This window comes from Poecilia reticulata, linkage group LG15, assembly GCF_000633615.1.
Source record: "Poecilia reticulata strain Guanapo linkage group LG15, Guppy_female_1.0+MT, whole genome shotgun sequence".
Lineage (NCBI taxonomy): Eukaryota > Metazoa > Chordata > Actinopteri > Cyprinodontiformes > Poeciliidae > Poecilia > Poecilia reticulata.
Window position 1 is genome coordinate 20287643 of NC_024345.1, and position 27816 is coordinate 20315458.

The window sequence follows — 27816 nt, forward strand, 5'->3', positions numbered from 1 at the left end:
CACACATTATGTCTTGCAATACCAAAATTGACCAGCAGGTGTCACAAAAACCTTGAGATTAAAAAGAAAATTGCTTATGCAGAGATTCAACACACTGATATTCATGCGGGATTTTAATGCTTAACTGAATATAATTCGGTATTTAAGGTATTTTATATGTAGAAAGTTATTCGAGTCATTCACTCTGCAAAATAAAATAAAAAAAACTCCTGTTCTTCAGTTCCACTCATTGTCATATCCACTTCTATTTTTATTTACTGTAGCTTTATTTAATGAAACTATTTTTCCTGACGGTGTTAAAGAAATGTAAGAATGAGAAAGTGGGAGGGATTCTAGCCGCAGCAAACCAATGTTTCCCGTAGAGCTCAGAGAGGCTGGGTTAAACTTTCCAAGAGTTCAGGCGGAGAGAAAAGCGCATCTCTGTTTCGGGTACCTGATGAGCATCGCATCAGACAAGACCGGACCTTCCGACTTTGTTTTATGGGGATTTGTTCGAGCACAATAAAAAAAAAAACGTTAGTCTGACAAACATTTAAAGGGATATCAACTGGACGGCGGGTGTTTCAGAAATGGCTTTGTCTCTCCGAAGCAGGTGTTTGGTTTTGCTGTGCTTGACAGCTGTTCACTGCGGCCACTCAGCTCTTCAGGTAGGAGAAATTTAGTCAGCTTTATGTCTGAAGAATCTGGATAAACAGTATTGAAACAATGCATGTCTGTCAACAATCTCTGATATAATACACCACCTTACAAAATCACACTTTTTGAACTCTCTTCCACATGCATTTTTTATCATAAACCAGTGTAACATAGGCTACTTATAAAGTGGCAAGAAAATGAGACGTTTTCTTCCCTTTTCCACAAATAATAATTCGAAAAGTGTGGCACATTCTTCTGTTAATCTCTCCAGTCCTGCACCTTTTGTTATGAATCCTGCAAATCCTTTGGCATGAATATATTTGTGCCCTTTAAAAGACATGAATAGATTGAGATTATAACTCCTCCACTGTCGCTCAGGCTGAATGTTTGGGGTCTTTGTTCTGCTAAAAGACAAAACTCAACCCCAGCCTTCACCTAGGATTACCCTGTATTTCTTCTCATCTACCTACTCCAGTCAATTTCCCTGCCCTTGCTGTAGAAACCCACAGCATGATGCTACCATCGCCATGTTTCACCAGTGGGATGGTGTGTTTGAGAAAATGTGAGTTTACTTTCTAGAACCATAAAACCTAGATTTTTATGATGTTCACTGTTGTTCTCTGACAGACTATGTTTACTGAACAATTTTACTGATATTGAGAATAAATTACGTACACTGTGAAGCCTGGAGCTCTGCAGGTTCAATGCGCCTCTCATTCCATGACAACTGGAGATAGACAACAGCCCAAAAAATAGATGCATGAATTGATTTATTCACAGATGGACTCTGTTATTAAGGATGACTTCCTGGAGGCACTTGGTTGAAGTGGTTCTTATTTAGAAGGTCTGAACACAAATAAACGTCACACTTTTCAGAATTTTATTTGGAAAACCATTTATTGTTGCTCTTCCACTTCACAATTTTGCCCAGCTTTGTTTTGGTCTACAATGTACAATCCTGATAACTCTCACTGCACTTTGTTTTGTGGAAGTCACTGTATTTATTGTTAAATATATTTCACAATTTATTCTCATATCTTAGTTGTCTTGATCATTTACTTTTCCTCTTTGCATCAGCTGCTGTAGGGCACATAGGCTGTGTCACTTCTGTGATCATATTTTACAGTTTTCACTATTGGGAAACTACTTCATACTGTTTGAAAAGAAAAAAAAAACAGAAAAAGTTACATCTGGATGTGAATCTTCCCATGTCTTGTCAGCTGGTGGCATTTCCCCTTCGCCTGGAGCAGGTAAAATAAGCACATGCCAGACTCTGAGCTGCACTTCTAATGTACTGAGACTAATTGCAATTGTACAAAGCCTTCCATATGCTAGCAGAGGAATTTAAGGTATGCTGCAAGGGGAAATTGTCCCAGTGAGCTTGTGATTAACAACCCTACTGAAAGGATTAAAGGCACTTTCTTTGAGGAATTCTGTAATGGCATTTTTTCTCTCCAAAGCGACTGTGGCACCCGTGCTATTTTTGCACTGGATTAACCAAATGAACATGTACCTTTTACCTGTGGTTATGCTAAAAAAAAAAAAAAATGCAGAGAAACAACATTTTGGACTTAGTTTCCCCTGACATCTGCCAGACATCTTTAGTCCAGCTGTGTCTGCCACTGGGGATGTACTAGTGGAAGCGAAAGGAGGTGAGGGGAGTCAGAAACCGAGGTGGTTCAGCTGTGGGGTCTAAAATTGAACCATTAACCACAACAAAAATATGTCATTAATATGGTTCTAATTACACGGAAAACAGTTTGTAACCATGGGAACTCTGTTCCATGCTGACATATTTTTATTACACATTACATCATCCCTCACATCTGGATGACGCTGTTTATTCACCACTCATGTTTTGCCACCATTAAACTGAGGTAACCTCTACCCTCATGCCCCCGTTGCATTCAAAGACATTTCTTTCCTGCCAAGACTCCTTTTTACTGCTAGCTCGGCTCACGGCCCGTCGCGTTTTACCAGCAGTCCTGCATGGATAAGCACCAGGTGGTGGGAGTGCTGCGTCAGATGGAGAAGTTCTTGAAAGGCCAGGAGATCCGGTTCACAGAAGGTCTCCGGATCATGAAGTCAAAGCTGGCGTCGCTTCAGAACTCCGTCTCCAAGTTACCTCAAGCTGATCAGTCAGCTGGTGAGTAAAAACTGATCATCATCTGGATTATTGTTAGAGGTTCCTCTGTTGACAATAACTTCAAGAAAAAAGATGATTTTATTCAGTTTATTCAAATGTCCTCGATTAGACTGAATTGTTATTTATGCTATATGATGTGGCATGATTTGCATAAAAGAGCAAAAAACACAACCTTGACTTCTTGGTACGCTTGCTGAATCCACCGTTTTATTTTTCTGCAACACGGGTGCCAAACTTATTTTCATTTTGGATCCATATCAAGATCATGAATGTCCTCTTAAAATTAAATAATTTTAAGAAGTATTCATGAGCGGAGGTCCTGGCCCCTGGGCCAACACATTTTTTCACATTGACATAATTTGGCAGGATACAGATAAACACTGATTTGATTGATAAAATTTCTGGTTTTTGAAGGTTCATTTTATGTGTGCCTGTAGGGTGCAGAGGGCCATATAAAAAGCTATGACGAGCCAGATTTGGCCCCCGAGCCTTCAGTTTGACTCATATATTCTACATTATATTCAGTATTTTATTTTAAGACATATTCTCAATGGATTTTGAAACAATGTGGTAGAAAAGCATCCAAAACATCCAACTATTCATAACAGTTCCAATAATCAGGTCATTTACAATGCAGTGAGTGCAAAACAAAGTTTCGTGCTGTGCCTTCGAAACTAAAAATTCATTTGAAAAGTTTGACAATTTGTCATTTTATGACCACAATCATATACACTTTAATGTATATGATTGGGTTCTTATGTGAGAGACCAACAGGAGATACTGCAGAAATGCTCAGGATAGTATTAATGAGAAAAGCAGCCAAGAGGCCCATAGCAACTCTGAAGGAGCTGCAAAGATTGACGGTCATGTAGGAAAGTTCACAAATCTGACCTGAATTCAAGGAAGAGTGATGAGAAGAAAGCCACTTCTCATGGAAGAAGTTGCTTTTGCAAAATAAGATCACAATTAAAACATTTTACCTGCATACGAAGAGTCGGATTAAGTATAGCATATCAGCCTGAACAATTATGGGGAAACATGCCAGAATCATGCTATGTGGGATGCTTGAAGGAAATTGTGTTAAAATTGTAGCTGTAATTGTATCAACAAAAAAAAATTAGCTATACAAATGGACATCACATTTCTTAGATTATTACAACTAAAATCTGTCTTTGTAGTTTTAACGTGACCAAAAAGTTAAAAAAAAGTTTGAGGGGTGTGATACATCCCAGTTCCTGGATGTGTGCTCTGTCTGAGGTTTTCAGAGAAGGACGGTCAAGTGGCAGAAAACCGAATACTCCAAAGTATCGGGTTTGCAATGTTTTGGAAAAACTTGCAAGTTGAATTTGATCTTCAAACGAGGTTTCACTCAGTGAGTGACAACAGAAGCCAGATGAAGCTTTCTGTGCTGTTGTATAATGGAGTCATCCTGCAGTTCAAGACTTTCTCAGTTGCAGAGCTTGGTACTTGACAGGGGAAGTGGATTTGTGGAATTGTGTTGCTTGGCGGCAGACTCCGGGACAAATTTGTTCGTGATGGACCCTCCAGCTCATAACTCTCTGAAGAGTGCTGCACAAGGCAAAAAGACGCTGGTATTTTATAGAGAGCAGTAAGACCTCGATAAAGACTGACAGAAACCCGCAAAAATCATATTTTTGCATTTATACATTCACAACCCAGCTTTATTTCCCCACGGAACATATTGGACTCAGGAACGACCTCGGTATTTTAGATATTGAAGTTGGATAAATGAATAATATTATTATTTCACCTGCATTAGGAGTAATGTAGTGAATATGTTTCTACTTTGAAATCCTTAAATGTTTTTCATAACAGTTGAAGAATTTTGTAGCTGAGTATTTTTAGCTACTCTGCTAAAGATAAGTAAAGTTGAAAGTAGAGGTGTGCCGATCGATCGGTCACTGATCATAATCGGGCCAATTTTCGTGAAAAAGTGCATGATCGGTGATCGGTGATCATTGGCTCTTGTTGCCGATACCGATCACCTGCATCTCATTTCGCAGCCTGCCTGTGCAGCTGGTCGTCTCTTTCCTTCACACTGCGCAAACGCGCAGCAACAAATCCTAAGCGATGTGGAACTATAACGCACTGAGTGAATGGGGAAGTCTGCGTGTTGCGACGGAAAATTGAAGCACGTCAAAATACATCAACACCACAAAGCTAATACGACATAAAAACAATGCCATACCTGACGGAGTTTGGCTACATCGAGGCTCACTGCAGTAAAAAAGACATGCGGAGGATCAGATAGCAGGTAAAGCAGCGCACATCTACAAACACTCACCCGGATTAGCATGACGGTCAGAAAGCTAAACAAATAACCCGCAAAATTATTTAAGTCTTTGAGCTGCGATGTAAGACGCTGGTTCTGCTCTTGCTGTTGAACCGCTGCTACGCGCTACAGGTAGTAATATTTCGCAGACGGAGCGCCGCTTCTGCTCCACCTGGTAGTGACTCTCACACCGAACCTCTGTTTAAAGCTGCAGCATCTAACCTAAAAACAATACATTTTACATAAGTATTAAAACTTTCGCTGTCCTAACATGAGACAGATAATCTCTAAAAAAATACTTTCCCTGCTCTGCATAATTACTCCGCTCAGTCAGAAACAGCCACTCAGAACTAGCAGTAATCAGCTAGCCGCCATGATATCAGGAAGTTTTCATTCAGTAACTCAGGATTGTTTATTGTAATGGAACCTGTATTTGCCTTTGAATGCTAAGTTTTATACTTACATTTTTTTGGCAATGTTGAGAGGTTTTATTTTGGCTCTTTGCATTATTCATATGTTATCAGTCTGTTAAAGATAGTATTACCGATAGCAGTACAAKTTGCAGAATGCCTGTTTTGTTTAGTTTTCTTCTTGGAAAAAGTTATTAAGTTTTTGTCTAAATTAAGGTGAATTCATGGTTCCTTTTTCCACATAATGTAACCGGTAGTGTTTATGATAAAAAAATAATAATAATAATTATGTGATCAGTATCGGTGATCAGCCCTCATGGGTGATCGGTATCAGTATCGACAGGAAAAAACCTGATTGGCACAGCTCTAGTTGAAAGCCTTGAAATAAATCTTATCCCCGCTAATGTTTTGTGAAAAGCTCTTTTGGCCGCAGGACAACACTGTGTGTGCTCCAACTATTTCAAAAGGTTGGAGCACACCAGAGATGGAAATGTTTTAACTTTCTTCCTTAAAAAGATCTCTCTAGACTGTACAGAATTAGGAGTTTTAACTCCACTATTTTTTTTATATTAAATTTTGTGCCTGATGAACCACTTCTGTGTAGATTTGGCAATTTCAGTTTTCCAGCACCATACTCCAATATTTGAAGTGTAAATGGAATTTTGTTTCGAATACATCATGATGCTTTGCACTATAGCAAGGCTTCTGAGGCCCACAGCATCACACATCCTCCACCTTACAAAACAGTGGGCATGCGGGGCTTTAAGGAAAACATATTCATGAAAAACTCAATCTCAATGTCATCTGACTGAAACATGTACTACCAGTGAAATTCCCAGTAGAGTTTTCAAACTGTATGTTTTCTTTTGTGATGGTAGGACAGTAATGTCAGTATTCCGGTTTGCCTTAGCATGTAGATAACATTGAGTTGTTGTAGGGACCACAAAAATGTTTTAGTGGGGGTTATGGAGAACATTATTATTAACCCAAATTAATTATTGCTACGACTGCAGATATGGGTACTTTTTACTTGAGTTTTAAATTTATTTGTTTGTTTCCAACTTACTGAGATCAATATACGTCTGCCTTACTTAAATGGTATGATCTGAGGTATTTTCCTGTTTTAAAGAGTGGCTACAAAATCTGCTTTATATGATATTTAGGCTTCAGTGAACCAGATTAGGGTTACTAGTTCAAAATTCCTCAACACTTTGATCAACTCAGAAAAGAATAAATAAAAATTATTCAATTTATTTCACAAGAATATGCTAGCCAATAAAGGCAGCACAGATGGTTTTCTAAAAATTAAACATATCTCCTATAATTTTTTTGGTTTTCCTGTAAATACATTTACTCAAACTACAAATAAAAGTGATCTCATTTTAAGGTTGTTTTCACTTCTTCACTAAAAACACGAAGTGTAAAGGGTGTTCTGACAACAGGATTAATAGTTCACCAGTAATAAGATGTTATGTTTCTGGTTCCGATACATAAACATACAACATGTTCAGAGAAGGGTTTAGCAGGATAAACTTGTCCTGTTGTTGACCTAAAACTATGGTTTGGACTACACCAACATTTGGGGAAAAGTCAGCTGGCTAAGTTTTCTTTTTGAAATAACAAAAAAGGAAAAAAAAGAAAAAAAACACTGCAGCACAACTTGGAGGAAGAATAGAAAGTCTCACTAAAGAGAAAAATATATTTTTTCCAGTAACCAGTCTTACATAATGTGATTATTATTCAACTTTTAAAGCATAATAAATGAAATAAATTCTGACTTGTAGGGCTTCACTGACCCATAACAGTGGCTGATCCTGCGCTGGTTGACTGTAAATGAGGCTTTTGAACATTTGTTTCCCATGAAGGCTCCGCGCTGCCCAGTGACACGTGTATATCCCCGGGCGAAGAATGCCAGAGGATGCTGGGAGGCTTACTCCACATGTGACCCTCCTTCCTCTCCTTCTTTCCCCCCACAGCTCCGACCACCTGCCCCTCCCTGGACGCCCCCGCTCACGGAACAAAGTTCGGCTCGAAGCATTTCGTCGGACACGAAGTCCATTTCGTTTGTACGCAGGGGTACCAGCTTGTCGGTTCTTCTACGCGGGTTTGTCGGGACAACGGCACGTGGTCTGGTGTCAGTGTCGTTTGTAAAGGTGAGCAGCAGTTATGGAGAAAATCACAACCGTAAAAAAAATAATTTATTTTACGCATTTTGTCAAACTAAAACCGCAAACGTCAATGTGTTTTTACGCGACAGACTTAACACAAAGTAGGTTGTGAAGTGGAAGGAAAATCTTTTTTTTTTTTTTTACTAAATGGAAGAATATAAAAATATGTTAAGTCTAATTCTATTTTTATTAAGCAATTAGCTTTTGCTAAAAGTGAGACCGGGGCATTGGGTGTTTTATAGTGGCGACCACTATAAAACGGGTTTCCTCCACAAGGTTTCCCTCAGAAAACTTGCTGAGCCCGGAGTTTGGGCGCTCGGCAGTCGTTCATCCAGCGGCCCGTCACGTTTTTGAGTTTAAAAATGTTTAAAGTTGACAGGAAATTTGAAAATATCACTTGATAATCATGTGTTTTTAAAAGATTGGAAGATTAACACCTGAACACCAACTGCAAAAGCCTTAAAAAATGCAAACATTTTAAAAAGAAGTAAATAAATAAGCAATGCTTAGCCTTGTGGGGGCACAAGTAAAGCCTGGTGGCCCGCCAGGCTTATAATACACTGGGAGAAATCCTGCTCCAGAAAACCTGCTAAATCCAGAGGTATGGGCGCTATTCATCCAGCGGCTCGCCGTGTTTTTCAGTTAAAAAATGTTTAAAGTTGACAGGAAATTTGAAAATATCAGTTGATAATTAAGTGTTATTGAAAGTTTAGGAGATTAATACCTGAACACCAGCTATAAAGTACCGTGGCCGACAGGTGCAAACGGCGAAATGAGGTGTAAATGTGTAAAAAACAAATGCAACAGAGAAGTGATGCAAAGAAAAAAATCTGCAATAACAGAAAATAGAGGCAAAAACCTTCAATCAACAAAACAAATGCAAGCACAGAAAAAAAAATCATAAATAAAATGATTAAGTCACAAAGAAAATGCTGCAATCATAACCAAAATGCTGCAAATGCTACGTGTTTGCACCTGTCTGCTGCTGGTTAAGCTGTTTACACCTGTGAGCCACCATAAAAACATTTTTTTAAAATGCAAACATAGAAAAATAAATAAACCATTTTTAGCCTGGTGGAGACACAAGTAAAGCCTGGTGGCCTGCCAGGCTTATAATACACTGGAGGAAACCCAGCTAATATACGACTAAAGTCTACCAAAGCTCCTGAAATAAATTATTTTATAGTCTAGTGTTTTGTGGTGCCAATTCAAGATTATATGGCATCTTGCCTCCAATTTCAAAATCTGTAAGTAACAATTCACTCATTTATAAGGTGCTGAGAGAAACTTAAGCTCAAAAACCAAACAGCTGTTCACAGAAAAGGGAGAAAAAGAGATAAAGCCTCAGAGTGCCGGCAGTTCTTTGGTGAACTGAATGAAGCACTTGTTAAATTGAGATTAAATGTCTCTGAACACAGAATAACACCTGTACTACATTCCACTGTGGGGTGCCTTCCCCTGTTTCTCTTCTTTATTACCATCAGAGCCTGGGCTACTGTAAGATAAACCACCAGCTCCCCTGCCTGCTGCTCATGTTTCTCCGGTTCTTTGTCAGCGCTCCATAGATGGGGTTAGGGCCAACCATTATAACCAGCAGAGTCTGATAGTGCAGAAATATGCCAGGCATGCTACCGATAGTCATTTCAGCCTGAACTGATGACGAGCTTTCCAAAAATATTCAAAATAGCACACTCAGTCGAACATGGACATGAATTTATTGACTTTTCTGGCTAAAGCAACACGATGGGGCTTGACTCTGCACAGTAAAGGATTCCTGCTCAGCAAAAGAGGCCCAGGTTTGCTCATTCTCCAAAAAAGCAATGACAGAGGGTGAAAAACCTGAATACTAAAAGCAGTTTAAAAATATCTAAGTGCGGTTTGTCTTTTCATGACACAGTCCAGTGGTACCAGTGGTAACCACCGGAGAAGCCAAATAAAAATGAAAGGTACTGCTTGCCATTTGGTTTATAGTTTAAAGGGTACCAGCTGCTTTGTATTTTCTCCATCTACTCAGTTCTGAGCCAGCAAGAGGAAAAAAATGTATGACTTAAAAGTACTTTTTGACCACTTTTTCTGTAAAGAGACAACAGTGAGAAGAATAAGTGTTGTCGCATGAGAAGAATAAATGTTGTCGCATGTTAGAATATGGCTTTAATCATCCCAGGGGAGGGAACCTGCAGCATTTCAGCAGCAGAAGTAGTGGTCTATGACAAACGAATCAGAGGTATTAAAACACTGAATGAAATGTATCAATCAACTAATCCATTTTCAATACATTCCTAATCCTTGTGGGTCTTAAGCAGTGGTGGTTCCTATCTTCAGTATCGTTTTACAGAGGGCCTGTGAAAAGGAGGCTTTTTCGTGTTTTTTTTTTTTCAATTAAATGTTTTATTTCTTTTTCATCTGCAGATATAAGCGAGTGTGCAAGTAACCCCTGCCAGAATGGAGGTACGTGTGTGGAAGGTGTCGACCAGTACAAATGCACCTGCCCCCAGAACTGGAGCGGCTCTCACTGCCAGCACCAGACCCAGACTGGTCAGTAACCAGATGTTGCTCGGTTGGTTTGCAGCTGCACGTCTGCAAATTCGATCCGGCTTTGTAACCGTGTCCCCTCCCTGACGCAGCACCGCCCGAGTGGAGCGTTATGAACGACCCGGCGTTCAGTCGGCGACCTCGTTGCGCCCAAGTCAACCAAGCCCAGCACTGCAGCTGTGACGCAGGCTTCCACATGAGTGGCACGTCTGACAACAGTATCTGTCAGGGTGAGTTGTAATTATGCGCTAAATTAATTAATCCCTGTGGGGAAATTCTCCTTCGGCTAGTCGTTCCCTTAGGGATGTGAGGTCAGCCGCAGAGCAACTCCCTGTGGCTGCATGGTCGGCTGCAAGTAGCAGATGTTGCGCAGACTTTACAGCAGAAAAATATCACTTGAAGACTGAATTTTTTTTTTTCCTCCTTTGGCTGCAACAGGGAGAGTAATGTGTGAAGCTGGCCTGTGGCAAACAAAATAATCCTCTTGAATGGCCAAAAGCTGATTAGCACACATTTAGGTCAGAGTTTAGTTGTTTATGTTTTTACGTCTCGAGTAACATTGTGAAAGTGGAGGGATTTAGCTTAAAAGAATCAAAGTCACTCTAACGGGTGTTTCTCTGCAGACGTCAATGAATGCGAAGTGTATCGGTTGGACCAAGCAGGGAAACTGTGCGTCCACGAGTGTGTGAACGTCCCCGGCTCATACCACTGCTCCTGTCCCAGCGGTTACAAGTTACTTCCGGATGGGCGGAGCTGTGAAGGTGAGTGACAGGGTGGAGCCGAGGACAAAGGCTCATTGACGGGGCTTTGGCTGCAGACCCGTGGAGGTATGCATGTCCACCGAGCGTGATATCTGTGTTTTAGTAAGACAAGAAGTCCTTAAGAGAAGAGATTTTCTGCTCTCCGCAAAGGTGTCTGCCTGAGGCCTCGCTCCGGCTTTCATATTTCAGCCCTGAAGGTAATGGTGCCTCACAGCTGGGAAAAAATGACCTCACGCTTTTTCCTTCGCAGGGCCGTTCAGCGGAGACTAAACTTAAAAACCCAAATAGGGTGCAGCACTCCACCTCCACCCCAATGTCCACACTGTGGTAACCATGAATCAGGGAGTCGGTCTTTTGCCACTGCTGTGTTGTCTCTTCCAGATGTGGACGAGTGTTTGAGCCAGAAGCATAACTGCAGTAGAGGGACATCTTGCATCAACACTGGGGAAGGCTTTCGTTGTGTCAACCCCGAGTGTCCCCGTTCCCATGGCAACATCAGCTACGTCAAGACATCGCCTTTGTAAGTGGGCATGACCCAGAGAGGATGGTTCGTTTTATCGTGTGTGTTTTTGTTTAGTCAAAGTAAATGAATAATAAAGCATGACATACTGTTGAGTTACAAACACCAAGCAAAAAGACAGGAAGGGTTAGGTTAGAAAACATTACTGCAGAAACATGAAATCTTACCAAGTGTTTTTCATCTAATTTGTAATAGAAGCCACAGAGACCCATAGCTCAGTTGGGAACATCAGTCAAACATCTAATTGGAATTTATCATGACAACAATAACTCAAAATTGGTATCATGATAAGAAACTTATCATGGTAAATGAAAAACGATATAATAAATGCCCACCCCTAGTTAAAACTGTACATTATGTCTTCTATCCGCACTAAATGTTTTTTTTTTTTTTACTACTGAAAGAACAAGATGATGTAAGTTTTTTCCATAAGTGGACACATTTCGTCTCTTGTGCTGCAGTCAGTGTGAGAGGAACCCCTGCCCCATGGACAGCCGCTCCTGCCATCTGGCTCCTAAGACCGTGTCCTTCCACTACCTGTCGCTGCCCTCCACGCTGCAGACCCCCGCCACGCTGTTCCGCATGGCGACCGCAGCCCCCCCCGGCCGCACCGGCCCAGACAGCTTGCGCTTCGGCATAGCGGGGGGAAACTCCAGAGGCACTTTCGTCATGCAGCGCTCAGACCGACAGACCGGTGAGCTGATTCTGGTGCAGCAGCTCCGGGGGCCTCAGGAGGTCAGCGTGGACGTGGAGATGTCAGAGTACGCCGACCGCAGCTTTCAGGCCAAGCACGTGGCGAGGGTCCACGTTCTGGTTTCGCCGTACAGTTTCTGAACCTGGAGGAGGTGAAGAGCTCAGACTGAAGCCTGTACAGGAACAAGGAAGAGTGCACAGAGGCCGCTGAGGGGAAAGAGAAAATGTTGCAAACCGTCACAGATTTCTATCCAGTATGGTTTAAGAAGGATGCCAGGGTCTTAAACAGTACTGTTTAAAAGCATAAATTTCTCCTTGCGCTCAAAAGATAATTTGAGTCGATACAAATTGCAGTTCTAAAATAAACTTTTCATTTATTAAAGGGGAAAAAGCTACCACCACCTGCCTAGCTCTATGCGCAGTAAAAGCATGTCTAAGGAATTGGTGCTCCTCTCGGCAACCGTAATGAGAGCCAATATCCGCAAATGGAGAAAATATGTAACGTAGTGAACCTTTTAAATTATACTTGGAGAGCAATAGATACTCAGAGTATCCACTAGTAAGAGGCTAATGGAAACTAGCCATTAGCCTCTTAGCTGGGTAAAACAATGCATCCTGTGGGATGTTCCAAAGTCAAAACTATTGTGGATCAAAAAAGAGCACAAGACAACTCACATTTGCTTAAAATGGTCCATTTTGATGACCATCCAGACATTTACGAAAATTTGGGATACACTTTTAAATTGGCCCCGATTTCCTTAATTTTGGGAGATTGGTGATCGGCTGATATTTAAATGAGAAACAGATCTTATCCACCAATCTTATCTACCTCGGCAAAGGTCCTGTCCCCTGTTGCTCTGCTGTGAGAGAGACCGTTGCCAGGTTAGGGGCTTTGTTGTTATAGTTAGCTACTTTATAAACAGAAACAATAGCAGTCAAAATCAGAAACAGCAGGTAAGGCTTTCTAAGGATTGTGATCGGCCAGAAAACTGCAATCGGTGCACCTCTAATGAAAATATTTTGTTCACTGCTGAAGCAAAATTGAAACTTTTTAATAGCTGTGCGTCCTGATACATTTGGCTTGAAACAAAAGCAGCTTTTTGGAAAAGACAAACCCGTCAAGCTGACAGGTTGACGGGTTTGTCTTTTCCCGTCAACCTGAGTTGACGGGAAAAGAAGAACTGGGCAGCAGAGTTCTGGGCTCTGCTGCCCAGAACTGCAGCAGAGCAGCAGTTCTGGGCTGCTCTGCTGCTGCAGGACCTGCATGACTTTGTTCAATTAATTGAACCATAAATTTTGCTCTCAACCTGCAGCAAGAAAAAGATGTGGTGGGATGAGTTTGAAAAGGGCAATTTATGCTGAAAAACCCCGCAATGTGGCTGAAGAAGAAAATAATCCGCCAAAGAAAAATCCCATTGCCAGTCATCACAAACCTTTGATCCCCAACAATGGCACAGCTAGTTATTAGGTTCAGGGATACAATTTCTTTTTCACGCATGGCCAGCTTGGTTTTGGATGGCTTTTTTTTTTTCTTCCTTTGATGAATGAAAAAACTGCATTTTATGTTTTGCCAAATGCAAAATACTTTTTCACAGCACTGTAGTTTATGAAGTGTGGTTCAGAAAAAGCATTACGTCTGTATGACAGCGGTCCTCCAATCCAGGTCTCGAGGGCCGCCGCTGTGCTGCCGCTTTTAAATGCACCTCTGCTTCAAAACACACCTGAGTCAAATAATGATGTCATCAGCATCAGGATGAACTTACTGCCTGCTGAGGAAGAGATTCAGCCATTTGATTCAGGGGAACACAATGGAAAAAAAGAGCTGATCTAACTTTAAAAAGTTTGAGTTAATTTGTTGCAATCAAATTAAATTTATCCATTAAGTTGTCACATTAAACAAACAAAGACAGTTTGACAAGCTTAATTCGATAACATTTAACAAATTAATTTTTTTTTTTAAAGTCCCCTGGTAGAGGATCTCATGCAGGGGCCTCATAAACATCCCGACATGGCATTAGTGCTTGTGCGGCTCTAATTTATTGGAAATATTGTTGCTGGATTTTGAAGTGTAACATATTATGTGCAAATCATATCATATACTGTATATTTGTGATTTTGATTTCGTTTTGTACAAGCTTGCGTTCATGTTTTGCCAGCAGCTGCTGCAGCATTTATCTCTCTGTCATATTCTGTATGTTATGCAGAAATACTTTAAAAAAAAATTCACAGTGCAGTTGGATTTGGCGCATTTACTGACATACTTTCTGGTCATTTTGAATAACTCCAACATTACTGCAATAAAGCCAGTCCAAGGTTTCAGTATGAATTAACAGAGCCTTTCTTGATGCTAGACAGTGGGCTATTAAATGTCCTCTTGGCGGTATTTGTTTCATTCAGCTACCACTGGGGAGTGAATTTTAATGAGTGAAACGCAAATCTAAGATAAATGAAGGCTGGATGGCTGCAAAAGGTTTTCTTGATGAAAGGATGAAAGACCAGAGAAGAATGTGTGTTCAATAATCTAACCCATGAAGGAAAAACTCCTTGGCGATGCAAGTCAAAGCATTTCCCAAATGTCTTGGAAGGGGAAAAGACGACCCTCACAGTATTTTTATTTGACATAAGTAGAAGGAACACCAACTGTCACATCTTAAAAACATATCTCACTGCGTACTTTTGTCGGGGAGGGAGAAAATGGGCTAATGCTCACCACGTGTCGTCCTCCTCGCGTGTCTCCATCCAGGGGTTTACGTAGCAATAAAAGAGGCCGAGAGCCGCATGCTTTCAGAAAATCAAAACACGTGTCCCAAAGATACACTCTGCTCCTAAAATGACTACGTGCCTCAGTGGCTGTGATTTGTTTTTTATTTTTTGCATGCATAATGCTATGTTTCAGTCTTAAGTTCACGTTTTTATTTGAAAAAAAAAAACAAAAAACTTAGAACTAGAGTGCAGTGAGGTCCTCGTGGGACATTAAAATATTATTTGAAACTCATCTTTTTTTACATTTCATCACATTAGATTGGGACATTCACCGTTTGTTTCTTTCTAAATATTTGAAAGAAAACGCAGCTTGCCATTGAGTGAACACTTAATAGCATGTGTGCAAAGCAGCCAATCCTGAAGCGCCATTTATTTTTCTTGGCAGCGATTGGCTGCCAGTTTCACTGGTCGCGCTAAGGTTTCAAGTATGCGATTTAATTCATATTAAGGAATATTTGGTGTTTGAACAGTTAACATATCCAGTTATTTTTAGAAGGGGTCTCATGTATTTGTGGATTTAAACTATTTGCTTTAAAAAAACAAAAAAAACCTTGCAGATGTTATGGTGCGTTCCAGTTGTAGTCGGTACTCGGAAATTCTGACTTTCCAGTATTTGTTAATAACCTTGGTCATGGCAACATGCAACACGTTACACTTTCTGCATCTTTGCTTGGTGGTTCCTGAACGTCTTATTTAGTTTTTGAGAGCTACAGTTTCAGTAAGACGGTTTGAATCTTGGCCATAATTAGGTGTCCCAGCAGAAGAATGGTCCCAAACATACCTTATAACTGGTTTTGGAAAAGAAAATGGGGGATAATCTTAAGCTCAAAAGGCTTTCCCAAAAGCCACGACCTCAACCCTTGGACAAATCTCAAAAGCTGGGTTCCTACCAAGAAACCAGCCAATATAAGTGAGCTTTACAATCTCTCATAAGAAGCTGAGCCAGAATTGTGAATGAAATGTGTTGATGGCAAAAAAAAAGAAAAAAAAAGTGTTAAATCAAATGTTAGTGGGTGGTTAAAATTTGAGCCTGTATGCATAAGAGAAAATTCACAACAGATTTGAAATCTTGTTTCTGTTAATAGTTAATACAAGTCCACAGCAAAAAGGGAACAAATGCCTTAATAAAAAACAAAAAAAAAAGATTGTCAAGTCACTTTTGAGAGTATGGAAACTTATCAAAATTATAACCATTACCTTAAAGTGTAATGGTTATAATTTTTCTGATAAACTATAATAGGTTATTTAGGGTTCTATTTTTATGTTTCAGTGAATATTTTTGTCATTTTGATTTAAACTTGTTTAGTTGAATTCTCCTATTTCTTTAAAATGGTACGGTAAAACAACCAGTGAAATCGCAAATGATAAAATGCTGAATTCAAATATTTATTGAGTGCATTGTACAGCTTGGGGGAAAAAAAGGAAACCCTGGATATTGCAGGGTTGAACTGCAATACTTCAGGTTGATTTCAGAAAGGAAAACGACAAAAAAAAAAGATGAGTTTTCTTATCCAAACACTTCCCACTTGTGGAATCACGAAAGAGTAAGAAAAAAAAAAAAACAGAACTGAGCCAAAACCCACCTGTACAAATAATCCGAGGTCAGCTGCAGGTGTCTGCAGTTTTAAATAACAAGACAATTCGCCATCACAAATATTTCCAGGTTTCCAACCAATATATATTAAAACAAAATTGCAATGAAGACATTATAAACTCTTTCAAGAGGCCAGCTAGTGCTGACCACATTACTTATGATGCGTGATGACGTCGCCAAGTCGAACATAATGAGCTCTGCTGTTAGATTTAGACTACATGCAGACAAAAATAAAAATCAGGCAGGTCTTTTGAAAAGAAAGTTAAAAAGATTAAGACTGAGACAGCGTGTTTGTTACTAAGGTTTCCATGACTGCAATAATTTTATCAGTAATTAACACAAATATTGACAAGAAATAAACCTGCAGACTGTAAAATATTTTAGGACAGTGCAGAGCATATGGAAGCACACACCGTAAACACACGTTACAGTAAACATGGGAAAAACGCAAACAATAAACGCATAAGTACACTTGAAACACAAATAAATTATGAAAAAAAAAATCACTTAACAGACATACAGCATATTGCTCCACATCTCATGCTTCCACCCAAACAGTAGTTTCAAAACATTAACTCTAATTCTACACGTCCCAACCAACCCAGCTACAATTAAATGTATACAAATCCTTAATTTCTCTTCTTTCCCTCACACACATTCACTAAACCCTCGGGATGTTGGGTCGTTTCAGTCTGAAGACGCAAGAAAAATACTTGGTTCTCAGAAACCCACCAAACGAGGCCTCACGAATAAAAGACGGACACGTAGGCACAGCTTTGATCCTGAAAGTGCATAAGAGCAAAAGATCTATGGAAAATTACCGTGTTGCAGTTTACAAAGTCGTTTTCACATCTGGTAAAAACAGGTTGCTCAGGACGTTCCTGATTTATGCACTACGGATTTCCCCGACTTCTACAAACATCGGAAAGTTTTAATATAAACCAAAATCCTGATTTGATGTTAAATATTGACTATAGTGTAGTTAAAATCTGTCTTGTGGCTGTAAAATTAACTTCCATTTATCATTTTTTAAATACTTATTGTGGGGGGGGAAAAAAGGCTTTCAGACATTGAAGAGTTAAATCCTATCATCCTGCTTATCCATGATGCCCACTCCAGTAAAATACCCTTTATCGTGTACAACAGAAATAAATATATAACAGGAAACACTCTTTGGAAAGCTCAAAACTGATGAAAAAAAAAAAAAACTGAAAAAGTGAATCTTTTGGTCTGTAAAAAGACAAGAAATTTTTCTTTCTGATAAACAAGGTAAGAAAAATATGGAAAGTAGCAACAGCTTCCCCCAAAAACTGCTTTGCCTACACAACTCTGTGAGGTAGCAGCTACTTAAGAGGATGCCCTGGAAAAAAAAAAGGAAAGAAATAATGGCACTCCACCCACTGTCCACTAGAAAACTCCTGGTGGAAACTGCTTCAGTGTCAGGAGCAGCTGCTGTGTTTCTCCATCAGCTGGGGGTTTTCTGCATCACTCCAGCTTCGACATTTCATACTTTGTCGTCATGATTTCCTAGAAAATAAAATGCAGCAATAATTTTTATAACTCGTTTTTCTTTGATTGCATTTATTTAAACCAGTCATCTGAGGCTCACAACCCAAACTGATAAAACTCAAGTAGAAATGCGTATTTTCTGCAGATTAGATAGTAATCGTAACTGGGGTGAGTGTAGTCGTGCGTCTCATGTTGTGGTTTCAATCTTTATGAAAAGTTTTCCATACCTCATCAGAGTCGAGCAGGACTGGCAGGGCTCTGCAGGGATGAAATGAGAAGCACGCTGTTACAATCACATACGCCTTAAATTTAAAAACAAATCTAGAAAAAGAAGAGAATAATTCACTGCACGTCTAAGGATGCTTACACATCAGTAAGAGAGCTTGGAATGTTGTCCTCCACCCACTTCAAGTCTTCATCCTGGGCAAGTAAGAAAAACAAAGAATCAGAGCAAATACTGCCACCTGCTGATGCAACACACACTAAGACTTTTATTCTAAACTTTGCTCCTATTTATCATTAAAGGAAGATGCTGAATAAACAAGTCAGGACAGAATAAAGCGACTCACTGGGTTTGTTTCTGGAGGCTTCGCCATGCCGTTTGTCTCAGCCTTGGCTGATCTGAGCTTTATGCCGTCAGCTACAATTTTAGGAGAGAAATCTATCAACAAATGTTTACACGCCTTTCGGATAAAGCTGCTATGATAAAACCGTACCGATGTTTGAAGACGCGATGAACTCCTCAATGTCCTCGTCTTCGGAGTCATCAATGAGTGGCGAGAACGCATACCTGTTGGCAAAGGAATAATAATTAATGGAGCGGATAAATTAGTTAAGGGTGGTTTAACAACCTGCCTGAACTGCTTCTTGCCTTTGGTTGTTTGCGGACGGCCGCCATAAAAACATTATGACGAGGAGAACGAAGGAGAACAAGAATCTCCAGAAAGCGTCTTCAACCCAAACCTCGATCCAGTCCTAGGAATTAGAATGTGGAGATTTAATCAGAACTAAATAAAATGAGCAAAAGCTACAGAGGTACAACTGGAAAAGAAACAAAGTATGCTTACAGACTGGCAATCTGCTAAGTGCAGCTTTTTAGCAGACCAAGCCATAAAGATGACAGAGGCTAAAAGGGAAAGGCGACGGTGAGAAACTGCTGCAATGTGTGATTTTTTCATTTGAGGTTTTTTGTTTTTTTATTTAATAAATGTACTCAAAGGTTGTTTTTTTTCTGAATACAAACCTGGTTGGCATGGTAACTTTGCTTTATTACAGCTGTATAAGGACAGGTGCGGCACTTACCAATGACGGCGAATATTAGCGTGTTTGTAAAGTGCCTGTAGAGCGACAGCTTCACAGGGTTTCTCCTCAGCTTCAGAGTCTTGATGGTTTGGGCTAAGCTGACAAAGATGTGGCAGTGGTAGTCAAGGGAAACAAACAACTGGCATCACATGGAAACCAAAGTAAAAAAAAAAAATAAAAAAAAAAAGATTCATTTGAACTCTACAGGGTGCTGAGAAATGTCTGATTTTGTAGAGATATGTTTAGATATATATATATATATATATATATATATATAAATTATTACAAGGGCTCGTGACCCATTCAGAGTTTGGTATTCAGAGATTTTTCTATGAAACGTGACTCAAAATTATTCTCCGAAAATTTACAAATTGTTGCATGCAGAACATTTGAAATATTCAAAAGAAAAAGCAGCTTTGAGGCTGAAATACATACTTGCAATGCTACTTGACATGCTATTGGTCAACATTTTCAAAACAGCCAATGAAAGAGCGCTATTCAGCACTGATTGGCTGCGCCCTCCACTGTGCGTGTCAATCAATATTAGGCATATATTTGGTGTTTGAACTTTTAAAATAGGCAGTTCTAAATGTTTTTAGATGGGGTCTCCAATATTTATCGATTTTATTTATTCAGATGCAGTTATGGACTCTAACCCCCAGCAAAAACACTGTACCAGATTATTTAGATCTTTATATTTAGACATTGAATTGTACAACCTTTAGTAAATACTTTCATAATCAGACATAATACTGACAGTTTTTTCCAAATCTTTTGTAAAAACTTTTCTATTTTTGACACGTGGCTTTTGTCAAATACAAAATAAAATATTACTTGAAGTTACTTAATTCACAGGTGATTAAATAATGTTTTTCTTTTACATCTGAGTCATAAATACAACTTTGTTGTGAGTTAACAAATGTATTTTAGTGCCTGTATGTCAGCTTATGATTAGAAAGTTGTTTGTTTTTTCGAAAAATGGGTAACTTTAAGTTAAAGTTGCAACTTTAAGTTACACCTTGAATACGATCTGTGCAATCAACAACAGTAGGATTCATTGTGAAACAAGTTACTCAGATCCTCAACAGTTCATCCAAATGCAGTTTGTACAACACAAGCCAGACTAAATACAGGAAAATGTCATTACACAGGAAAGGATTAGAGGAGAACAGCTGAATCACTATCAGAAAAAAACAAAACAAGCATGTACAGAATCAACGATTAACATGAATTATTTCCTCTCAGATGCAGGATAACCGAGAAACCATACTTAAATTATGTTACAATTCACCCATTTAAGGCTTGAGGAGCAGAAGGGAACCACACAGGGAAAGATTGCAGGAGCACAAAAGGATATCCACCAGCATAAAGAAGAATCAAGCAGAGCCAGGGGAATGTTGGCCAACAGGGCCAAGTCAGAGTCTTTTGTCTGGAGGGGAATCAGTGCAAAGGACACACAAAAAAGAAGAGAAAGATGAGGGGAAAAAAAACCTCAGATTGGATGGGAGATAAGAAAAGCAACACAGCAACCAAAACATATGACTATTTACCCAAATGGAAATAAAAGAAACAAATCATCAATCCTCAAAAGGAAGAGCATCCAAAATCCACTGGCTCAGAGCATGAGCACTTCATGTTTCATTAACCGCTGATTGTTGCAGCTGATGAGTTTACTGGAAGGATATGAACCAGATGGCGCAGGAATCAAACACGGCCAGAACAATGGCTGTAATGAGAGCGGGGCCATTGTCTCGACCCTTCAGTACGAATCCCAAAACATATTGAGAAAAACAGATTGTGATGTCACGCCGAAGTCTGAGCATGATCAATAATGGTTTATTTGGAAACAGCTTCTATTAAAAGCTTGATTCCCCCCCAGTTTTGTTTCGTAAAAATTATTCCCAATTAAAGACGGCGAGAGCTCGACTCACCCCTGTGATCCTCAAGACACCTTCAATGCTAGCAAATGCAAAGTAGAGGATGCCGAGTCCCACGACTCTGTGCATCACGGTCCCGAGCCGCGGCCTGAAAGAAACACAACAAAAACATGAAGGTAAACGCTTAATATTTCAAAAACGAAGCAAAAAAAAAAATTATGACTGCGTTACAGGACATGAGATACTTTATGATGCCGTATCCCAGACTGACGATGATGACGAGAAGTCGTGCCAAAGTCCTCTTGAGAGCGGAGAGCAACTCTGCAAAGATCAACAAGCCAGGAGCTGCAGAAAAAAACAGAAATCGACATTTCAAGATTTGCTTCTTGGTTCTAAATGTGTATTTTCCATTTTTATAACATGTGAAGGTTTGTTAATATGCCTTATTTCTGTTCCTTTATCGTTTCCTAAAAGAATTAATCAGGGTATACGAAAGGGGATATACAAAAACAAACACATTTAGCTGTTTGGAAATCAAAATGATTATAAGAATTTCGCACATTTTTTGAAGGACGCTGCTTATTGTTTTAAATAAAGTCAGACACAGTTTGTGTGGTCATCTGGAGACACTCACAGGCAGAGCCGACGACGTTGGTGTTCTCATATTCGGCGCAGAAGAGCGCCTTCTCCAGCATGCCGAGGAAAATGACTCCAGCTATCCAGAACTGGATCCTCAGCAGATCCTTCCAGTAGCAGGCTGCCCAGACGAACCACAGCAAGGCGTACAGGATGTACACACCGCACATCACCATGTAGAACTGCAAACGGAAAGACGTTAGTCGATCATCACATCACATATGGAAGCAGTTTTTCTCCATTTATTGGAAATTTCTCAAGACATTCTCCACTAATGTCTTGAGACGGAGCTTTCCTTGGATTTCTTCCCCTTCAGAGTACAGAGTTAGGTTTAGATCTATAAGCTGCACCTCACTCTAACATCCAAAAACTCAGAGATCTACTGTTAAATTGACAGATTCAAATGTAGTTATAAAGAGACAGACTTAACATCTGCAGCAACACATCAAATGGGAATGAAAAAGAATCTTAAAACGAACATGAAAATGTGTCTGTGGCACAAGATGCAAAACTGACTCCTAGAGTTTTGTACTTACGATCATGAGCGGCCACTCTGTGATAGAAATGTAGCCGTGTTTCCCTCTCATCACCACATTAACTGGAAACACAAACATCCAAGCATCACATAAACTCCATAGAAATCTGACATTAAGGAACATATGGAGCCACGGCTGATTTCCAAACCAGCCTTTTATGGTGAAACATCTCACCTTTTAAATTCCAGCTAGGGTCGTTTATATCAGGAATGACCTTAACCACCAGCAGGTAAGGCCCGTTCCTCCATGTGGTGGCTATGACGTTCTCTTTGGCGCCGTCAGCATTGTACTCATCTGAAATCCAGTTAGGGTCACTTTTTCCCTGCAGAGTTTCATAAGTAATACAGACGTGATAAATCTTTGGACAGATTTAACTGCAAGGAACCAACAGTAGCACAGATGATAAAGGTAACTGTTCTGATTTGTTAGCACTGATTATAATCTACAAGGTTCCTGAACATTTTTCTGTACATTCTCTGACTTATAATAAATTCAAATGTCCATTGTGAAATTCACTGCTGACATTTCTTTAAAAGCAGAACATGCAAAAGCCATGGGCAGACAGATGGACATACAAACACTGCAAACAACGCAAAATCTGTTATTACAGATCTAGTTTCTAGTGAAGATTCTTTGTACACTTGACATAAGACAACACCAACTTACAAGCAAATTTTTACAAATAATCCCTTCATATTGATAAAAAAAAATTATTTCCACTGGCAATTTATTTTCCTCTTATAACATGGGAAAATGTTTTGTTATAAGCGAAATAATATCAATTGTCAATATTAAAGAATTATTGACTTAAAACCTCATACATCTTGCAGGAAAGTTAGTTGTAAGTTACTTTTGCCTTATTTAAAGTGAACTGAGATGTTTGCACTAGAAACTAGCCAAAAATCCTTGGTAAGATTTAGTCTTTCTGCAGTGAATGAACATATTCACACAGTGTGGAAAACCATTTTCCCATCCAGATCCAGATTTGGAATAATATGAAATGAAACATTGCAGTTTTTTAGACTGTGTCGGGATTCTTAATATAAAACCTTCAGTTTTGATGTCTTTATATAAAGTAAGGAGTGAAAAACATGTAAGTTTTCTTACTGGTACTTCACTCCCGTCTGATAGACTAACAGACCGTGGTTCTGCCTTGGCTTTCTGAGAAACAGAGAAAAGAGGCTGAGTGATGAGAAATGTCAAGCTGTTAAATGTGTCGATAATTAATGCTGAAGAACCAACGTAGCAAACCTACGCGGAGCCCAGGAAAGACGTGCATGTCGCTGCTACACGTAATTGCACTGTGTTTGTGTTCTATGTACTCGCCCGGTGCGTTGGGCTTCGGGTCCAGGTTGTCCCCTAGGCTCTGCTGCGTCCGTTCGTACACCTCCTAGAATCACAACCAAACATTTAATCGTAAAGGTATAAATAAATAAAAAATTAACTAGTGAAACTGATGGCTTGACTGTACTTACTTCAATGTTATTGTATTCATTATAGCAGGGGTGGTATTTTAAAAGCCAGTGGATTGTGAATTTCACCTGCTTGGGACAGCTAAAAGACACAACTGAGAAATGAAGATACGTTTTAATGGAGGACACAAATATGGCAACATTGTAGTTTAAGGTTAGGATGAAAAGAAATGCAGCTGTTTGGACATTTTTCAACCCATCATGATGTGGAAACTATAAGACGCACCAAATTTCATTCTTACAAAGAGACACAGTTTTAAAACTACAAGGGTTAAGTAAATAGGCTGGTCACAAAAACAATTTTTTGCTGGAAGAGGAATTGTTGGGATACACGATAATATTCTTGTTTTGAAACTATTTTCAATTAATACAATGATAAATGCAAAATAATGCAAGTACACTCTGTCGAGAAAAGTCGAGCTCATCCCACTTCCTCATGCTGGAGATTTTAGTTTAATAGTAACAATAAATAAAGTTACCTTTAAAATTAATTACACAATTAATTACACATTAATTACACAGGTGACAACAGTAGAGTCAGACGGTAATAAAATTAATCTGGTTGTGTTTGTTGTTATTGTGTCCTGCAAACTTAGCTTTAATTCTACTTTTTTCTATTTAATCATAAAAAAATCATAGTCAGGCAGAAAGAGAGTCATGGAACAGGAAGAGCAGGTTTCCTGAAGAAAGAGGAAGTTTCCAGCTTGCATGAGTATAAAAATAGTTCAGACCATTCCTTATTTTAAAGCTTTAAGGTTTAAAGAATAAAATCTAAACATTTTGAGTAATTGGATAAATCCCAGAGTAAAATACTTACATTAATAATAATAACTTATAATTAAGCAAATAATTAATGTTGGTTTAACCAGTGGTTGATGTTGGTTTGATTATAAGAATATTTAAAACAACTTACTCTTACACTTGTGGAAGTACTTAAAGGTAAAACAAATAACTGTAACTTGGTATCACATAATTAGAATAATTGATTATTATTGGGGGGTTTTCAGAATTGTCTGAAATAACTCACATTATGATTATAATAAGAGTAACTAATAAGTTGTTATTATAATATTATAAATGAATGTTAAACCAGAAAAAAGGTTGTATGCGATTTTGACGTTGAACTGGAAATGGTGTAAAATGTGTAACTGTAATTAAAGGTCACTGATGTTGTGTTGGAGGTAGATGGTAGGTGTAAAAGAGGAACTGATGGGAGAGCAGAGGTGACCAAGGCCTTATTGCTAAACTTTAACTTTCCTAAGAAAAGGTTGGGCAAGCAACCGACATAGGTGGACTGTTGAGCAACTCGGAGACATTAGAACAGACATCAGGTCATAAGTTCTCCAAAGTGATGGATATGAGATCATCTGTCCAAGTAGTCAGCCAATGAGACAGGCACAGCAACATAGCTGGCCAATGCAAACACACCAAAAGGGTGGATAAACCCTTTATAAGGTGGATGCAACAGAGGAAACTTTGGATGGATCCTTCAGGCAGCTTCGAGCCAAGACGGAGATGGACAAAGAACTCTGCAGCTGAAGAAGAGCCGGGGCCACAGAGCTGAAGACTGTTCTRCACATGGGGACCAACCCGTYAGCCCCGCAACATGTGGCTTCAAATTGCACTTCTCTCATCAGCTGGGTTCAGACCCCAAAGACAAAGACCAAGGCAAAGATGAAGATAAAGAGAAAGGCAAAGAACAAAGGCAAAGAGGAAGAACTGGTGTGTTCCTTCCGTGGGACCAGGAAGATCGTGAGACGAGGAGAAGGGAGCTACAGAGCTGCAAGACAAGAAGCTRAGGACCGCTACGCGCATGAGGAAGTCAACCTGAGGCCCGAGACCTGCTGCTCTGAGTCAGTACTCTTCCTGTACTGGGAGCCTCCTGCTGCTGCAACACCTTCTTCATCATCAGGCCAGTTCTGGGGTTCAAGATGCCAAACTCCGTCCGTCTCTCTCAAAGTTTCCCTTTTTTAGTTCWCAGTGTCAGCATTAGGGAAAGATAGGCTAGATTATTGATTTTACTTATTTTATTATTTCTGCTACTGAATTCAGCTGTATTGACCCTTGCAAAATTGCCTTACTAATAAAATAATTAGCATTAAGAAAATCTTAAAGATGTTGTGGACATTCAATTAATGAGTCACCTTAAAGTTCTTTGATGGTCATAAAATAGTTATGAAGTTTGATTCTGGGAGGAAAAAGTGGAAAATGTTTTATAGGTTGCTTTTAGCCAAAACAACACCCTTGGGACTCGCACGAGTCACTAAAACCAACCTGGTTCAGTAACAAGTGCAAGTTGTAATAAAGAGAAAGAGTGAATGTTAACAGGTGTGCTCTGTGAAGCTAGTTGATTGCAGGTTGCTCAATCTGGCTAATTTACAGGGTGAAGAAGGGTGGGACATCTGGAGGGGGATGTCGTTAGAAACCAGGCTAGTCTTTCTCGATGCCAGCTTAAACAGTTTATTTCAGTTCTGGACAGTGTAAAATCCCATCAGATTTAGGAAACTCAATTCACCCGTTAGATGGAGAGCTGGAAGCACATCTCCCTCCTCTGAGAAGAGGACGTAGAGAGAGAGAGAGAGAAGGGGGGGTGGGGGGGGGGGGTGTTGCGCAACAAGAACTCTCAAGCTTTAATTTCCAAAGAACATTTAGCAATGGAACTGGAAGACTTTTTATATATTCAATATACATAATAAAACAACCAAAACAATGAATAAAAGGTATTATGTAGTATCGACAAAATAAAATATTACAGGACAGCGTAATTTTAAAGATAAAGTGTACGACACAAAAAAGCATGGAAATGGAAATGATTTCTGTAATTTTTGACTTATCAAGTGATAAATTGATTTATTGCTTGTTGTGACAGGCATACTAAAAATAACATCAGTGTGTGCAATATCAGATCTTACCTTTAAGAACAACATCTGTCTCTGTAAACATGGCTTTCCTTATTATGATCGGTTTTGAACCCTGCACGAAAGCAAATAAAGCATGTGAGCAAAAGCACTGGAGGGCAGTGAGGCAGAGGTTAAATTAGGATTGAAAGTGAAGCTAATTTAAATTTAAAACAAATTGTAATTCCGTCTTTGCTGCAAAGCACAAGAGATGATCAGGAAGTAAACAGCAAACTTCACTGTAGTCCATATGGTTCACCTAGTCTAGACTTTGAGCTTAATTAATATTGCAACTAAAGTAGAAGAAACTGGATCTTCTCAGATCTCTACTTGAATTATTGATCAAGATGTTTTCCAAGGGCAGACTCCAGGAATTGTGGTAAGAAATAAGATAAGGATCAGCTTTAAATGTTAGAAGAGTTTTTAGAGAATAAAAGCTTAATGTTATATTATAACCCAAACAATTACAGATACGTGGAAAAAAGGGGGAAAGAATAACTTTAGGGTTCATGACAATAAATGGTTAAACAAGTTATGTTCAGCTAGAGCTAACTGGAGCTAGCTACCCATAGATTGTTTCCTAGCAATTAGGCTAAATGCTAATGCTAGAAAACTGGAAACGGTCTGCTTTTTATTTAAATTTTTATTAGTAAAGCAAAAAAGAGTAACTCATAATAGCATAAAGTTAAATCGACACTCAAAATGAATGGCTTCCATCACCAGCACACACTAAGCTCGCTACAAGTTAAAATCTATAGCCTGATGCAGCTAGCGTTAGCTTGAGGTGTTGCAGTTGGCTACTGTTTAAATGTATACTTACATTAACAACCGAAATTTTCCATAGCCCTGTTTCTGGTGAACCGACTGTTTCATTTACAGTCCCGAGTAAAACTGCAAAAAACACCATCCACGGATAAATGACTCCCAGGGTCGGGCAGCTCCACGTCCTCATCCTGACAGCAACTGCCATGTTTGCTCATGGCTTTTCCGATACTGACCTCTATGAGGCGCCCTGAACGTAGCACGCAAATGAGATGAGTGACCTGAAATCAAAAGCAAGTCAAATAGATG

At 39.4% G+C, this 27816-nt stretch overlaps 2 protein-coding genes across 5 annotated transcripts; one reads left to right on the plus strand and one right to left on the minus strand.

Moving 5' to 3' along the window:
• Positions 1-390: 390 nt before the first annotated feature.
• fbln7 (fibulin 7) lies at positions 391-14478 on the plus strand. Of its 3 annotated transcripts, none has more exons than XM_008429928.1 (8): positions 391-647; positions 2587-2782; positions 7462-7638; positions 10063-10188; positions 10278-10415; positions 10809-10946; positions 11328-11466; positions 11928-14478. In XM_008429928.1, the coding sequence occupies exons 1-8, from the start codon at positions 570-572 to the stop codon at positions 12298-12300; spliced, it is 1365 nt and encodes a 454-aa protein (XP_008428150.1). In that variant the 5' UTR covers positions 391-569; the 3' UTR covers positions 12301-14478. The 3 variants fall into 3 exon arrangements, with proteins under 3 accessions (XP_008428150.1, XP_008428151.1, XP_008428152.1); XM_008429929.1 differs by having other exon boundaries at positions 2617-2782; XM_008429930.1 differs by having other exon boundaries at positions 2620-2782.
• A 1809-nt stretch (positions 14479-16287) lies between these two features.
• tmem87b (transmembrane protein 87B) lies at positions 16288-27788 on the minus strand. 2 transcript variants are annotated; one of them, XM_017309125.1, is made up of 19 exons: positions 27566-27788; positions 26761-26821; positions 23852-23943; positions 23632-23766; positions 23484-23537; positions 22551-22698; positions 22377-22438; positions 21839-22022; positions 21450-21549; positions 21259-21352; positions 20685-20756; positions 19328-19436; positions 19093-19151; positions 18897-19000; positions 18742-18815; positions 18595-18665; positions 18393-18445; positions 18253-18283; positions 16288-18043 (listed from the first exon to the last, which is right to left on the minus strand). In XM_017309125.1, exons 1-19 carry the CDS (start codon positions 27713-27715, stop codon positions 18002-18004), a joined length of 1695 nt encoding a protein of 564 aa, XP_017164614.1. In that variant the 5' UTR covers positions 27716-27788; the 3' UTR covers positions 16288-18001. The 2 variants fall into 2 exon arrangements, with proteins under 2 accessions (XP_017164614.1, XP_017164615.1); XM_017309126.1 differs by lacking the exon at positions 20685-20756 and adding an exon at positions 21013-21084.
• Between the last annotated feature and the right edge of the window lie 28 nt (positions 27789-27816).

What these genes read in the sequence shown, in the direction of transcription:
- fbln7 (XM_008429928.1), top strand. Translation starts at nt 570, where the DNA reads ATGGCTTTGTCTCTCCGAAGCAGGTGTTTGGTTTTGCTGTGCTTGACA. An exon ending in GCGGCCACTCAGCTCTTCAG is followed by an intron (nt 648 to 2,586) that starts GTAGGAGAAATT and finishes TTTTACTGCTAG; the next exon opens with CTCGGCTCACGGCCCGTCGC. An exon ending in TGTCAGTGTCGTTTGTAAAG is followed by an intron (nt 7,639 to 10,062) that starts GTGAGCAGCAGT and finishes TTTCATCTGCAG; the next exon opens with ATATAAGCGAGTGTGCAAGT.
- tmem87b (XM_017309125.1), bottom strand. Translation starts at nt 27,715, where the DNA reads ATGGCAGTTGCTGTCAGGATGAGGACGTGGAGCTGCCCGACCCTGGGA. An exon ending in ATGAATACAATAACATTGAA is followed by an intron (nt 23,767 to 23,851) that starts GTAAGTACAGTC and finishes TTGTGATTCTAG; the next exon opens with GAGGTGTACGAACGGACGCA. An exon ending in ACGTCTTTCCTGGGCTCCGC is followed by an intron (nt 23,538 to 23,631) that starts GTAGGTTTGCTA and finishes TCTGTTTCTCAG; the next exon opens with AAAGCCAAGGCAGAACCACG.